General features: G+C 36.9%; 2 protein-coding genes across 2 annotated transcripts in view; one reads left to right on the forward strand and one right to left on the reverse strand.

The window, feature by feature from the left end:
* Positions 1–6,674, reverse strand: part of LOC144967086 (uncharacterized) — a 16,950-nt gene extending 10,276 nt beyond the window's left edge. Inside the window, exon 1 of the mRNA XM_078903911.1 lies at positions 6,207–6,674. Coding sequence (XP_078760037.1) covers positions 6,207–6,577 — 371 coding nt within the window. The 5' untranslated portion in view covers positions 6,578–6,674. The remainder of the gene's footprint in view (positions 1–6,206) is intronic.
* Positions 6,675–13,325: 6,651 nt separating this feature from the next.
* Positions 13,326–17,500, forward strand: part of LOC144969449 (uncharacterized) — a 4,552-nt gene continuing 377 nt past the window's right edge. The window contains exons 1-2 of the mRNA XM_078908566.1: positions 13,326–13,417; positions 16,537–17,500. The exon at positions 16,537–17,500 is cut by the window's right edge and continues 377 nt beyond it. Coding sequence (XP_078764692.1) covers positions 16,558–17,500 — 943 coding nt within the window. The 5' untranslated portion in view covers positions 13,326–13,417; positions 16,537–16,557. The remainder of the gene's footprint in view (positions 13,418–16,536) is intronic.

The raw sequence follows: 17,500 nt of genomic DNA on the forward strand, positions 1-17,500 counted from the left end.
TATTTGTTAAAAGATACAGTCTCTTGATCGGTGACTCGGTAATAATTAAAAAGGTCAGCTAATATGGAAGTGATATCTCAGTGTTGTAGCTTATTGTTTTATATATTGTTTTTATTGACTCTATGAATCCTTAATTTGGCTTTGAATTATTATTATTATTATTATTATTACTATCATTATTTTTTTTTCACTTAAAATTGATAATTTATATTGTTAAGTGCCTAGAGCTTGTGTTTTACACGAGAATGAGCGCTGTATAAATGTGTATTATTATTATTATTATTATTATTATTATTATTATTATTATTATTATTATTATTATTATTATTATTATTACTATTATCATCATTATTATTATTATTATTATTATTATTATTATTATTATTATTATTATTATTATTATTATTATTATTATTATTATTATGAGTTGAAGGGTTTGTCCGTTTTGCCCACTGGTATTAATCAATAAGCCTTTTGAATAATTTAATTGTTTCCACGTGAGTTACCTCGTCATAGTGTTAGCCACAACTAATGGGCACATCGGGTGACAAACACATTCCCCTATCAGGCTTTATATCGCATTCCTACAATTTCAACATGAATATTAAGCTACCAGAAGAAAAAAAAAACAAACTTTCGGAAAATAGCAAAACAGTTAAAATGGTAATATTATTTTACGCAACATCAGACAGACGGGAGAAAAGGTTTCTGTACAAGCAGCCTGGGTAAACGATGGCGGGTATAACGTTGGACTGTGAGCCCGCCAGGTTCGCTACGTGATAATTGGATTCAATAGTCTGATGTCACGCAGCCCGGCAACGGCGGCTATCTTGGTTCTAAACAAAGAAAATCATTACTTTTTATTCTTCATGCTGGTTAGAACTTTTCATATGCCTTGTGATCAGAATGTGTAAAAGTCAAAACATGATCAAATTCATGTGGGTTTTTTTTTCCTCTGGATACGCTTTTATGCTCGCCAAGGAAATATTTCATACGGACGTCCGCCATTGTTCCGATAGTTTAGAGCCAGTGTTACTAAGTTAACATGCGTCATTATGAAGGAAGTGACGTTACGACTGTTGAAGAGTATTGTTACTTTCTAAAATAAGCTGATGTAGTTATAATATATCTAGGTACTATCCTAACACTCTTACTTTTTGGAATTCCGGATGTATTCCCAACCACTGCACACACATTCGAGTGCGCGTTGGGAACAAAGTTCGAATTCCAAAACGTAAGGAATCGATTCCGATTTCGTCATCTTTGACTTTGAATAAAAGACATCTTCAAAAACATTCAATTAATACTTTTTTTTAAAGAATCTGATTTTTGCGAAATTTACGCTTGATAATCTGACGTCACAAATTATTATTGTAAACATGATATCATTACCCGTTACTATTTAGGCAGGCAGCCCCAGAGACCAGCGATCACGTCGCCCTCCACTGCCCAGTCACTAAACTTGAAGGTGGCTACGAAACCGTCCTTAGGGCGGAGGAAGACTTTCGAAGCTGGGTTGACGAAATAAATTTGGAGGTGTAGCCATATGCTGCTACTACTGCTACTACTACTACTACTACTACTACTACTACTACTACTACTACTACTACTACTACTACTACTACTACTACTACTACTACTACTACTACTACTACTACTACCACTACTACTACTACTACTCCTACTCCTACTACCACTACTACTACTACTACTACTACTACTACTACTACTACTACTACTACTACTACTACTACTACTACTACTACTACTACTCCTACTACTACTACTACTACTACTACTACTACTACGACTACTAGTACTATTTAGGGAGAGGAGTAAAAAGTCAATATTGTTCAATGGTTCCTCCGATTCTTTCAATGTCAATGTGCATTATAATGCTTTAGCCATTAGACCCCAAAGGAAACCAAATTTCAATTTCATACAACTCAAATCGTCTCAATGTCACCAAATAATCATTTTACATCTAAATCGATCGGGGTTATTCGGTAAAGCCTTATCCAAGGACAGAATGCCGGTACCAAAACTTAACCACCACCGACAACAATCTCTCCTGACTTTAAGATAACAATATGGACGGTATGAATGTGGAAATTTATATAGCGCATTTCATGGAATGAGTCGTATTTCTCGGAAGTCAGCATTATAGATGGAAAGAAATCGACGGCACTCGGATCTTTATTATTATTTTTTTTAAGACGCTTCTTTGATGGTTAGTTCTCACTAAATCATAACAATCAGACTTTAAACGCTCAAGGTTACACACAGTTATGTCCGGCTGGTGGATGTTGTGAATATTTTACCTAAACGCATAGCATCAGTATATGACTCACATCCACAAAATGGTACTATGTCGGGATGATTTAGCTTATAAGAAATGAATTTATAGTGAACGATATGAGAAATGAGCTCAGTTTATTTTTTTCTTGAGATTGGACATAGCTTCCTAACGTGATTTTTTTTTAGGTACCACCTCCGTCCTACTTCAATTTAATTTTAATTCCAACAGATATTTTCTCTAGGATGAATGTTCTCGACTAGCAATAACCGAGCCGTTCCCTCATTCTACATTAATATAACAATTACCTTGAAATAGCCGTGCATGACAGATAACCTACCTGCAATCTTATCTACAGACGATAACTCTGATCAGTAACAATAGATTGAGATTAGCGGAAGAGTAGCGTCCCGTGATTGGACGTCACCGGCGGAAAAGTTATTAGAGAGAGAACGTCAATATGATTTTGCGCATGCGTCTCTCGTCATCGCTTTCGGTGAAAGCGACATGAGACCTTCACCAAAAGCGAGGGCGAGAGAGACGCATGCGCAAAACCATGTTGACGTTCTCTCTGTAAGGTGACGTCCAATCAAGGGATGCTATTCTTCCGCTAATCTCATTCCCTATACGGCCAAAACAGGTTAGATAGAATGTCTTGCTTCACTGACACTTCGTAGTTATATAAGAGGTTTCGAGCCGCATCGAACGACATCCAAATGTCGGACTAATCTGAATGATAGCCGATCGTCTCACAACGGTATTATGTCGGATGAACCAGATGCAATAAAAGTCAATTACTAACTAAAAATGTGTTAATAGGAGAATGCGTTAATTACCTATTCTGTCTCTCAGTTGTGACCAACAATGGATACTCTTACAAGGACAATCTACAATCTACCTCTAGACGTAAACAACATTTCTCAATGCTCGATACGAGTGAACAAAAATAAATCACAAAAACATTCCCACCTCTTGCGCACAAGCCTCAACGCTAAAATGACAGTCCGACGTGTTTCCGTCCTTGTTGTGTTTCATTCATCCTGTTTTGTTGATAAAGGGGAAACTCGAAACTTCAATTTTATCTGTTTTCGTATAATATTAAATTGAAGCTTACATTCAATTTCACATTGTTATTTATTTTTTTCGAGCTTCGAGCAGCAGCATTTACATTTTCGTCCTTGTAATAAACGTTTCGTCACAAATCAAGGGACTGGGTTAGTTAAGACTTAATTGCATTCACTCAATATGTGACCCTTCGCATCAAAACGGTATTAAGTCGGGATGGTTAAGATGTAGAAAAATTGAATTTATAGCCAGAAATATCAGACGTCCAATCAAGGGATGCTATTCTTCCGCTAATCTCATTCCCTATACGGCCAAAACAGGTTAGAATGTCTTGCTTCACTGACACTTCGTAGTTAAAAGGGTTTCGCCGATCGAACGACCATCCCAATGATGTCCAGGGCTAATCTGGAAATCGCGTGGTCCAAAATGTGGACTGATTAATTGTGACCGATCGTCTCACAACGGTATTATGTCTGGATGAACCAGATGCTAAAAAGTCAATTTACTAACTAAAAATGTGTTAATAGGAGAATGCGTTAATTACCTATTCTGTCTCTCAGTTGTGACCAACAATGGATACTCTTACAAGGACAATCTACAATCTACCTCTAGACGTAAACAACATTTCTCAATGCTCGATACGAGTGAACAAAAATAAATCACAAAAACATTCCCACCTCTTGCGCACAAGCCTCAACGCTAAAATGACAGTCCGACGTGTTTCCGTCCTTGTTGTGTTTCATTCATCCTGTTTTGTTGATAAAGGGGAAACTCGAAACTTCAATTTTATCTGTTTTCGTATAATATTAAATTGAAGCTTACATTCAATTTCACATTGTTATTTATTTTTTTCGAGCTTCGAGCAGCAGCATTTACATTTTCGTCCTTGTAATAAACGTTTCGTCACAAATCAAGGGACTGGGTTAGTTAAGACTTAATTGCATTCACTCAATATGTGACCCTTCGCATCAAAACGGTATTAAGTCGGGATGGTTAAGATGTAGAAAATTGAATTTATAGCCAGAAATATCAGACGTCCAATCAAGGGATGCTATTCTTCCGCTAATCTCATTCCTATACGGCCAAAACAGGTTAGAATGTCTTGCTTGACTGACACTTCGTAGTTAAAAGGGTTTCGCCGATCGAACGACCATCCCAATGATGTCCAGGGCTAATCTGGAAATCGCGTGATCCAAAATGTGACTGATTTAATTGTGACCGATCGTCTCACAACGGTATTATGTCGGGATGAACCAGATGCTAAAAAGTCAATTTACTAACTAAAAATGTGTTAATAGGAGAATGCGTTAATTACCTATTCTGTCTCTCAGTTGTGACCAACAATGGATACTCTTACAAGGACAATCTACAATCTACCTCTAGACGTAAACAACATTTCTCAATGCTCGATACGAGTGAACAAAAATAAATCACAAAAACATTCCCACCTCTTGCGCACAAGCCTCAACGCTAAAATGACAGTCCGACGTGTTTCCGTCCTTGTTGTGTTTCATTCATCCTGTTTTGTTGATAAAGGGGAAACTCGAAACTTCAATTTTATCTGTTTTCGTATAATATTAAATTGAAGCTTACATTCAATTTCACATTGTTATTTATTTTTTTCGAGCTTCGAGCAGCAGCATTTACATTTTCGTCCTTGTAATAAACGTTTTGTCACAAATCAAGGGACTGGGTTAGTTAAGACTTAATTGCATTCACTCAATATGTGACCCTTCGCATCAAAACGGTATTAAATCGGGATGGTTAAGATGTAGAAAATTGAATTTATAGCCAGAAGTATCAGACTTGTGTTCAGTTTGTATGTTTTATTGAGGAGAATGGCTACCATATTTTAGGGTGCTAATGCCCACAATTTATATTTTTGACCAGTTTAACAATTAATCCGGCTTTTAAGCATATGGTTTGTTCCGACATAATACCGTTTTGAGACGATGGATCACACATAGTCTATGTTTGATACCAAATCGCTCTAGATTTTGACGCTTTTGAAGATTCATATACTTTACAAAATTTGGAATTCAGCATTCCTTTATTTTGAGCGTACATTACGCCGGTCTGTATCTCACACTTAATTCAAAAGACAAATTATTTGAACTTACGGGCCGTTTTGATTTTTAATTGTGACCTCTCGCCTCAAAACGGTATTATGTCGGGATGATAAAGATGCTGAAAATTGAGTTTATAGCCAGAAATCTCTGACTTGTGTTGAGTTTGTGTGTTTTATAGAGGAGAATGAATGATATAATTCAGTGCGCTGAATACCAACAATTCAAAATATTGACCAGTTCAGCCTTAAATTGACTTTTTAGCATCTGGTTCATCCCGACATAATACCGTTTTGAGACGATCGGTCACAATTGAGATATCTGGACTGTGGAGTTCAGAATTAGAGAGACGCGACTGGATTGTATCCATTCATCTTAGAGTGAACAATAACAAGAAATTAAGTGAATAGAAAAGTGCCAGAAGTCAATAGAGAATAAAAAATTTTTCGGCGGTTGATGAGGTTTGAATCCGCGACCTTATTGGTACGACAACTCCACCTGGCCGGTGAGAGCGTGACTCTACCGTATGAGCTATCCACGAACCCCAAAAAATTCGTATCAAACTCAGGTCATTCATTACTAGATCCCTCTCTCACACCGACTACTGGAGGTAGCGGGTACAACACACACAACCACAGCGAAGTTAGTAGGCCAGCAGTTAAGCTTAATAGCCAATATTCTCAACACAAACTTATAACATAGAGTGAGCAATAACAACCTCATATTCAGCTCTGGAATTGCTATCTTATATTCTATAAAAATATAAATTGATTACTTACCTGTCTCTAAAAGGATTCTTCATAAGGGCACCAACAGCACTCACACCTGCTTGAAGACAGATCCCAGATGCAAATCCTCGCAAAAACCTTCGACTGAATTCCTGAAGTAGTTTTGAAGAATCTTTGTCAACTATCAACAATTTCTCCAATACTATTTTGACACATTTTGTCAAAGAAGGCTCACCACCTTTCGCGCCATTATTTTTCCTTGATCGATGTCTGTACTCACTTTCGGTTATGTTATCATGTTCGTATGTATTATTATTATTATTATTATTGCCATTTTTTATTTTGTTATTGTCATTATTATTGTTATTCATATTACTAGTCGTCTTATCGATATGAATATTTTCATAACCGTTGGTCATCATTGTGTTAAAAGCAGTAGTATAAGCATAAAACGAATACCTCAAAGCTATGAACAATAATTTGTTCAATCAACACATACAACCTGTTGCAAAAGTAAATGTGTACCACCGTATCAAAGCGGTATAATGTCGGGATCCACTCGGTAAAGGAAATTGAATTCATAGCCACAAATATCCAACTTGGGTTTAATTTTTGTACGTTATCGTGGAGTATAAAGACTATTTCTTGCATTGCAAAAACTTCTAAACTCCAATTTCTCATAATTTTATCTCTAAATTCGCTTTTTGGGTCTGCATCCTCCCGACATAATACCGTTTTGAGACGGAGGGTCACAAATAGGAATAGTGTTTGATTTTAATCCAGTTTCAGGTCCACTCGCCGAACACAACTATGTGCTTGTCTGGACGTCGTTGATATGGACAACGTTTTGCGTTGGTTTGAGAGTGTACGTTAATTTCCATAAAAACAAAGAGACTAGAATAATTAGAACTATCAGACTTGGAAATGAGTATAAATCGGGTTAGATTGACAGACGCATAATAAATTGGGTGTTACCTAAGGAAAAAAAAAAGAACACACACATACACACACATACACACACACACACACACAAACATGATATAAATAACTTTCATAATTTATGTATGACCTGTCACAAGTATAGGTATAAGTAAAACATATACAGGGTGTCCATAAAGACTTTCCCTGATTTCAAAGACGCATTATTCTTAAACCGTTATAGATATTTGCATCCTATTTTCATCTTCTACGGAAAAGTCATACATTAATTTATGCCAAATTGGTTATTGACCTTCTTTAAATCACTAAACTTAACTTGGGGGCAGCGTAGATAAGCTGTACGGTCTTTGCATCGTACCCGTTCGATCACCCGCCACTGCGCTCTATGGCCTTGAACAAGTCAACTCGCCCTAGCTCAAATTGCGGCGCTGCACTGCGGCTGACGCCTGGGTTATTCCAGTCTTCTCTTGGAATAGACCATAGAGACAAATTTCCACTATGGGATGAATAAAGGGAATTTTTTTTTGTTGGGTTTTTTTTTTGTTAACAAAATTAACATGAAATTAAAAGATCTCATTTTTCTCTCCCTCTTTCGGAATCACAACAGTACGAGAAAATTATCTTTGTGTAATGTGATAGCATGAAATGAAATCATCCAAAGAAAACATCCAAAGAAAAACAGCAAGACGCATCACAAACACATTCGATCCTTTCTCAAGTGCGTCTGAAATATCACAACGGATTGGCCTTGAACCTCTGGAAAAGAGAAGAAAAATAGATAAACTTAAATTGTTCCACAAGATCTACTACAAAAATTCGTGCCTTAAACTTCCAAACGACATCAAAGATATCGGCACAAGAAATACGAGGGGACACACAGCAAGAGTAACTATCCCAACATCAAAAACAGACGCCCACATGTATTCGTTTTTCCCTTCCACTGCCCGACTATGGAATAGCCTCCCAGCTGAAGTGGCTGAAAACGGTTGCCAGCATGCCTTCACGCGATTGCTAGAGTTCACAACGTGACTTTTTAATCTATGTGTGTGTGTTTTTTTGTTTTTGTTTGTTTTGTTTGTTTTTTTTAAAATTAGTATTATGTGCAGAGTTTTTAGCAAGTTTAAAATGTAAAACCCTACAAACTGTGGAGTGATCTCGACAATATTGAAGGTTTCCACAAGAAGAAGAAGAAGAAGAAGAAGAAGAAGAAGAAGAAGAAGAAGAAGAAGAAGAAGAAGAAGAAGAAGAAGAAGAAATCGCCAAACGCAGCTCAACAACCTTTCATGGCCCAATTTGGCAGACCATAACAGGAACAAAAAAACCCCAAAGACACAAGACATGGGTACTGATAGACAAAGTCAATGTTTGCTCTTGGCATTAGATACACCAAAGAGTTATCGGCTCGTCTTTCTTTACCGTGAAAACGATTACCGTGAATGTCTGTTTAGATATGCTAAAATTTCATGCTGCATCCCATCTTTGTGAATTTTAGTCATGGATAATTTTTCCGTAAGACTGTTTTCTTCCACATTGAAGACAGGCCAGGCCGTTCGCGAATTTCTAAATGGCACGTTTCCAGACAGATCGATTTGGACTCTATTGCCTGGACGCCTGGGTCACCGGGCGATGCTTTGTATGACTTATTCGTATGGGACTACGAACAATATAAATTAGCACGAATGTCTTGGGCTCGTGGTCACATTTGTTGGACGCAAGAGCTATGGTCGAAAGTTCTGTTCAATGATGAAGGAACTTTCGAAGTAGATTCTTCAGACAAGAGTCTACTGCGCAGTCGTCGAGAAATTGAGCATTGTAGTAAAAACAATGCTCAAACTGTCAAGAATTAAGGATACGGTGTGGTTACCGAGTGGGGTAGTATTTTTGGCAATCGGAAAACACCTCTCATCAAAATTACAGGACGCCTTCCAGCACAAGATTACATTGAGCGACGTGCGTCATTCTTTTCTTTGAAAACAATGACTATGATATTGTTATTTTTATGCATGACAACATTCCACCGCACAGGGTCAAAATTATTTAAGAATTTCTTGTAAACCACACTTTTCAGACATTGCCATGCCCAAGTATCAGTCCTGATATAAATTCTATCGAGAACGCTTGGAGTAAATTTGCCTTGAATCCAATCGCTCTGTTTGAAACGTTGAATACAATTTGGAACGAGCTAACCATAGAACATATCCATGCATTAATATCACCAATGAGACACCGAAGTCAGGACTTGGTGCTATCATACAAAATATTGAATATATACTCTTTGGGAAATTCAATCGATGTAATTTTAAACAAATTAATAGACAAAAAATCAATTGTTAAAGGCTTTTAGAATCTTCTGTAAAGAAATGTTTCTCTTCTTTCGTTTTGATTCAAAATGGTCATTGGTAATTTCTTGATATTATCAGTAACGAAAGTTACAAACCCATACTTTATGTTGGACGTCACAGTTCTTTTATTTTTTTTTTTATTTTTTTTTTTTTTGGTGTCAATTTACGATAACCAAATTTCATCGTATAATTAGAAATAGTCATATCTTGAAGACAAATATCCGCAGACAAATAAAAGTCTCTCCTTTAGTTGGAGAATTTATTCTTCTTTAAGACTAGGTGCACAATTTAGCAGAACTGATAACCGAACGCAATGATGGGCCTGGTTTAATATTGTTGAAATGGACAATATTTTGCGTCGGTTTCAGAGTATTCCATTAAAAACAATGAGACCATAACAATTTTGGTTATCAGACCTGCAAGTAAATACACGTCGGCTCGACCTAATACCGTTTAGAGACAATTGGTCACATGCAATGATTTAGCATAAATATTTAAGTACAGTAGTATAAATCTGTGCCGAAGCGTTCCATTTTCGTCAATAGATAAAAACACACGACTGCTATTTGGGTCATAATACATGTCAGTTTGGAATAATTTAGATCAAATGTCACAAAGTGTTTCTTTTTTTTTTTATTTGTTTAATCATGCCGATCTCGAGTTGTAACATTTTCTATAAACGGCAACATATTAAAACGAAATGAAAAATGTTAACATTCGTTTCAAAACGGTATAAAGCTGGAGTGAACCAACCCGCGGCCAAATAAAAACTTAAAATGACAAGAAATAGAAAATTTTGTGTCTATATGCCCTTTGTAAAAAGAATACTTATTCTATTCCATAAAACAAATAACTGTCGCAGGTTCCATATTTTTTGAAATTACAAATTCCGTTTTTAGCAATAAGATCATTCCGACTCATATCGTTTGAGACAATGGATCACAATTTTTAAAAACGAATGATGATAAGGAAATTACAACAACAACAGAAAAACAACTCTTAACACAATCTCCAAACGAAATATTATTGATTTCCGATGATAAGAGAATCACGTGCTATAAAATAAACCATTAGTTTTGATGAAACCAACAGCGCAAACAGTATTCATGTGAGTGCATATTGGCAAAGTCTTGTGATGTCTGGACAATTTGGAATTAACCCTTTGCAGATGCGCTTCGATTTTATTCTAATAGGCATTAAATCCTTTCGTTTTGATAAGTACCAGCCATGCACCTCTGGATTATATGAAACATCGAAGTTAATTTTATCATCTCCACACATATATACATACATACATAAATACATACATACATACATACATACATACATACATACATACATACATACATACATACATACATACATACATACATACATACATACATATCTACCTACCTACCTACCTACCTACCTACCTACCTACCTACCTACCTACCTATCTACCTATCTACCTACCTACCTGCATATCTACCTATCTATCTACCTACCTACCTATATACCTATCTACCTACCTACCTATCTATCTACTTACCTATCTATCTACGAGTACCTACCTATCTACCTACCTACCTACCTATCTACCAACCTACCTATCTACCTACCGACCTACCTACCTACCTATCTACCTACCGACCTACCTACCTACCTACCTACCTACATAACTACCTACCTACCTACTTTGCGCCGCTGTGCTGAGGGGGTCCCCTAATTTTTTCCAGTCTTCTCTGAGAATATATTCTAAAGACACCCCCCCCCTCTCTCTCCCCCGAAGAATTCACAAATGGAATTTCTTCATCTATTTACTTATCCGTTCGTTCGTTCGTTCATTCTTTTTTTTTTCATTATTACTAAAGTGAAAATTCAAACCTTGTGAAAGAAATTCACAATGGCCGTGAAAGGGTCAGTGTCCATTACATTATGATTAGCGATAAATTTGCCTTGAAAGATAATGGCGTTATGTTATTTTACTTATCCGCATGAACTTGGCTATAAAAGTCAAGTGACCCCTGGTGAATGTAGTCATAGATAATGTTACAGATCGAAATCTTTCCATACGCTAATATTATATTAAATTGCTGAAAGCGTAGAAAGGTCATTGCCGTCTTTCCAGTCTTAGGAAAACACAGTGCTCTGTTTCATTTCTGTTCCATTGGTTAAGAATCGACGTGTTCTTATTTGCAGTTCTGATAACCCAAATTGCTATTGGTCCATTGCTGCAATGGAGATACTCTCAAAGCAGTGCAAAATAATGCTCATGACAACAATGTTATAGCAAACCCATAATACGCTTCGACAGTCGTTACGTCACTTCCCTCGTAATGACACATGGTAACTTAGTAACTGGCTCTAAACTATCGGAACAATGGCGGACGCCCTTATGAAATATTTCTCCGGCGAGCATAAAAGCATATCCAGGGGAAAAAAACCCATTATAAATCTGATCATGTTTTGACTTTTTCACTTTCTGATCACAAGATATATGAGAAGTTCTAGCCAGCATGAAGAATAAAAAGTAACGATTGTCTTTGTTTAGAGCCACGATGGCCGCCGTTGCTGGGCGACGTGACATCAGACTATTGAATCCAATTGTGACGGTTATCAGACCTGCATATATGTGTACATTGCTAATAGTGTATAGCTACTAAAATTTGCATTACCAAGAGGCCCCTTTCTACATAATAATTTACCCTGCTCAATTTGCATCAAATGTTTCATTTCTTTCCTCCAGTAGACCGTATGAAACTAATTTCTACTTTATACAATAACTCACCCATTCATTCCCATGATCGTATATAGATAGTATGCACTTAGCTAAGAAGCTAATAACATTGCATTCGGAAGTATAATGGACCAACACACAAAACTGTGTGTATCCATGAACGTTTATAGTCAGGTTAATAAAGTTCAGTGAGCATTACTCATAAACGCGGATGGCAAAAACAATAACATAGACCTGTGTGACGTCATCTTCGAACTATCTATAGGGAATGAGATTAGCGGAAGAGTAGCGTCCCTTGATTGGACGTCTCCATAGTCTGTGACGTCACCGGCGGAAAAGTTATTAGAGAGAGAACGTCATGTTGGTTGTGCGCATGCGTCTCTTGTCCTTGCTTCCGGTGAAAGCGGCTTGAGACACTTCAAAACCAAATTGACGTTCTCTCTATAAGGTGACGTCCAATCGAGGGACGCTACTCTTCCGCTAATCTCATTCCCTATTTCCCTGAAGTCTGCCTGAAGTTCAAGCATGGCCTTCGTAAAGTTATGGCCTGACACTGACCAAAAATTGACGTCAAAATGCCAGTCTTTTGCCACAAAAGAAAACAAATCGTGAGTTGTATTCAATAGTTCAACCAATGAAATAACTTGTATCCATGAGCACTACTAACGACAACTCACTAGGCGGTGCAAAAACCAAATAACGACGTCAAAATACCAGTCTTTTTGAGTTTCAGTGTCAGGCTATAACATAACGATGGTTACGGTTCAAGTGATACATTAATGTTTTCATTGTTGTTTTTTGTTATTAGTCGAAAAAGGGGTTTGAGCCCAAAACATTCCGTGTTTGGTATTTTGGTATTTTTTGAAGCTGTTAAATTGCTTTTTGTTCATTGATATTTATACTCCACGGCTTCTAGTAGCTCATTATCACTGTGTTCCATGTCTAAACTTGTCTTATTTGTACTTTTTTTCTCTTTGGTGCTTCTTCCAACTGCGCATCTACAATCCTTTAACTATCCAATCATTTCCCTTTCATAGGAGGACCTGATAGGATAGTGTCGAAACCGCCGCGAAACCTCTACAGACAAATAATTTTTTTTCTCCTCTCACAATCAGTTGTCTTTCAAAATTTTTATCTTGCACCTTTTAGCACACGTAAACTTTTCTTTTTAATGAACACAGCGTCAAATTGATGTGGAAATGTGAATGGGGATACCTAATTGATCTTTGACAATGGTGTCATCTAGAATTTAAAGAATAAAGGTAGACCTCTAGTTTGTATTACATAAATGCTAGATTAAATTAGTTTTCAATGAAGAGAGGCCTTCCGAAAGCTCCTACATCCCCAGTATTCTTTGTTTTTTTATAATGTTCTAGTATGGGGTTTGGGAGGGGGGAAACTTTTAAAAAAAAAAGTCTCCCCCCTCCAAACCCCCTACTAGAACGTTATAAAAAAAAACAAAGAATACTGGGGATGTAGGAGCTTTTGGAAGGCCTCCCTCAATGAATTTGTACAGATACCAAATGAAAAGATAGCCTAAAATGAAAATACACAAATCAAACTTAAACTATTTAAACATTTCTGATATTTGAAGACAGTTACTGGGAAATTTTTGTCTTTATAGTAAAACTGGCAAATTCCAGCTATTTTAACACAAAAGTAGAGAAATGTCCAGGTTTGTCAGATAAAGAAGAGGTCGTTTGCCAAAGTCTAAACATATATAGCTATTTATATCAATCGTACAAGAAAAAGATTCACTAACTTTGAACTTTGATTATATAATTGTGCTTCCCCGAAGACAACTGATCCCTGGGTCAAGTCATCATAAACATTCTAATTTTTAAAAGCAATAGTTTTTCCACAAAAATATTGTTTAGATTTACTTCCGAAATATCACAGTGAAAATAATAATCTGACGCAGATATGGGGTTAAGAAAATCGGCTCTTTTTTTGTAAAAAAATTGTATGTAACATTGGACGTTTATAGTCTGATTGATATAATTTAGTAAGAAGAAATCACAACAATGGCTGTTTAAAAACAATAACAAAGAGCTGAGTGACTTTGATGTTGTTCCTTCTATAGATAGTTCGAAGATGACGTCACTCAGGTCTTTGTTATTGTTTTTTTGCCATCCGCGTTTATGGGTAATGCTCACTGAACTGTATTAACCTGACTATAAACGTTCATGGTTACACACAGTTTTGTGTGTTGGTCCGTTTTACTTCCGGATGACAATGTTATGAGCTTCTTAGCCAAGTGCATACTGTCTATAGGGCAATATCCACTAATCGTGCTCAAAGCGTTTTACAAAGGGTCATTGGCAAAGAACAAAGAACACTAGTATTGTTTTGTTTTTTTTTTAGCAGGGACAAAACTGCTAACGGCCAGGTACTACTTATTTTACACCTGAGTTTGGGGAGATACGTGAGTAAAGAGCCTTTTCCAAGGACTCAGGGCCGATCAGAGGGGGACATACTGGTCGAAGATGAGTGCCATGCTACAAGACCGCAAAGCAATACAAAATGAAAACATTCACGGCGTTAGTGCTGGGCGGGTACCCGGGTACCCGCGGGTAACAAAATTAAACCGGGTACTAGGGTAAAAGGGGCGGGTAACGAGTACCCGCTTCAACAAATGGAAACCGAACTGAGAGTGATAATTGGAAGTAATGCAATTTTGATTTACAGATTTACATTTACCTGACATTTTTTCAAAAGATTTTCCTCCTTTATTTTTCATTTAGATACATTGATTTTTATGTTTTATTTATTAACACACATTTTATTCAATTTTGGAATCAATAGATTAAGACTATATTAGTTTTCTTTTAAAGGAATCTCGGGCATTTTAATTTTTTTTTGTTTTGTTTTGTTTCATTGTAGTTAATTATCCTTGTTTCTTACTTCAGTTTCGTTTCATTTGTTGTTATAAATAATAAATAATAAGTAAATAAATATTTTTAAAGCCCCCTCCCCCCCCCCCCCCACACACACACACAAATAATTTTGGACAAAAAGTCACCCCTGCCACGGGTACCCGCGGGTACCCGGGTAATAACACCACTACCCGGGTATTACCCGGGTAATGATTTGGGCGGGTAATCCCAGCACTGCACGGCGTAAAGAAAATCAAACGAATGTTCGTAAATTGTGCCTAATAGAAATAGTATTTAATAACCAAAACATTGGTAAAAACTAAACGGGTATATTTGTTAATGTATTTATATAACAACAACAAAAGCTGTTGGAAAAGAACACAGCAGAAACCAGTGGGAGAGGAAATAGGAAGAAGACGATGGAGGTGGATTGGACACACGCTTTGAAAGAATGACTCAACTATAACAAAGAAAGTATTGGACTGGAACCCTCAGGGCAGAAGATCAGGGGAAGGCCACGAGGAACATGGAGAAGAATTAAAGAAGCTGATATACAGAGAAGTGGTTAGACCTGGAATGAGATTTTTTAAAAAGTTAGCTCGGGATAGAGAAGGATGGAAACTGTTTGTCTGTGGCCTATACCCTGACCCAGGGTGAAAAAGGCAATGATGATGATGAACAAAAGCTGTGATCCTATTCAAAGTTTAAGCCGATTGTTATTCTGTCAAACTATGGGGAAGAAAATAATATTATATTAAATCGTTGTTGAACAGAAGTCTGATGACAAACTTTTATTCCGATTGGAAAGATAAACATGAGTTCAATCTTGAGCTAAATTATATGACTTCTGTTGACCAACGTATCCTTCTGAAGGGACAGATAAAATAAAATCAGTTCATCCATATTTATTTTTCTATAAATTATCATAATCCTTGAGGAAATGTTTTACAAACCTCAGTTTTTGCCGTTTTAATTAAATGAATGCATAATACATGCTAATTTTGCACGTAAAAGTCAATCTGCTAATTCAAATGACCAAAAATGACCAATCTGGCAACAGGGCGGCCAAATGGCGAGTCCCGAAATCAAAGGAACTATCATTATGCCCTAGCAAATCTTTTATTGAACATTTCAGTCAACCAGTCATAGAGTTAGCCTCAATGTAAGGAAGGTTTGGAATTATTCGTACATCAATCTGGAAAAAATAGTTTTTGAATGTTCTAGTAATCCTGTGCTCGTTGGCAAAGAATTAACATTGGCTTTACGGAACAATTTTGACCTTCAACCTTATTATTTAAAGAATAGATGAACATGTGCGCTTCCATTCCTTGGTGTGTTTTTAAAAAAATTGTTTGTTTGTTTGTTTTGAAGTTACCTTAAAATGTCATGCAGTTTGAAGCCTCTTGAACTTCTCATTCGGTGTGCAAGAAATGAGGAGTTTGTCCAATTTCAAAATATTTTTGCAAAATATTAAAAGCATCTTAAATTCATCTTTTTTTATCCAGTATCTTCCATTGGTATTTGAAATGAAAATGAAAAACGACAGAGGCGAAACAGAATATGAGGAAGAAGATGAAGAGGAGATTGAGGAAGGGAAATTCAAACAAGCAGAGGACGACACAGAGGGAGGTGGCAGTAACAGAGGATCCGATGAAACAGATAAATATACTCGCCACAGTCAGACCCCTAGTTCCTCTTCGGAGACAGGCACTCAGTCTCAGCTCACACCTGGACGGATCTATGGCCAGATTCTTCAGGACATTCAAAAGCAAAAACGAAGAAAGGCAAAACTAGAAGAAACAAAAGAAGAGCGAAAAAGAATTGCTCGTGACCACTTGGAAAAGGGGATTGAAGGAACGAACTTTAAAGTCCCTGACAATTTTCAGTGTCCGTTTGACGCCTCAAAAACAGGACTTGGAGGAGCGAGACTGACCGAGGATTGCAGGCTTGCGTTAGCAAGAGAAGGAAAGGTTGTGAAAGACCCCGTTGTAGAATCCAGACACACTGAACACCAATCAACCCTGACTTCGAGGTCAATTAATTTCAGAAATGCACGTGATACAAAGGAAAAGGATGATGAGTCACTTATTACTGATTCTACTTATGCAAGCACTGAAGGTACTCAGCGGAGCAGTACATCATCCACGTTTGCCGATAAAAAATTTCGTTTCTCAGCACCCAGTCACATTGAGAATCGTTTGAAACCCCCATCGGATGAAGTAATCCCATGGTTCAAAGAACGACTGCAGCTGTCCTCCCTGTCTGTTCGTTTTGAAATACCCATGGACGTTAGAGAGTTTAGGAAAATGGATATAATGACATATCTGAGAAAGTTTTGCAAAATACCAGCTGAGCGAATTATTATTTATAAGCAAGTGTACAAACAACACAAAGCTCCTAGGACAAATCTCGTGACAATCGTGGAGCTTTCCAGGGCGATTTATGAACTTCTATATGACAGCGTGTCCA

Source organism: Berghia stephanieae, chromosome 3, assembly GCF_034508935.2.
Source record: "Berghia stephanieae isolate SIO BIC M18660-M18661 chromosome 3, UCSD_Bste_1.3, whole genome shotgun sequence".
NCBI lineage: Eukaryota > Metazoa > Mollusca > Gastropoda > Nudibranchia > Aeolidiidae > Berghia > Berghia stephanieae.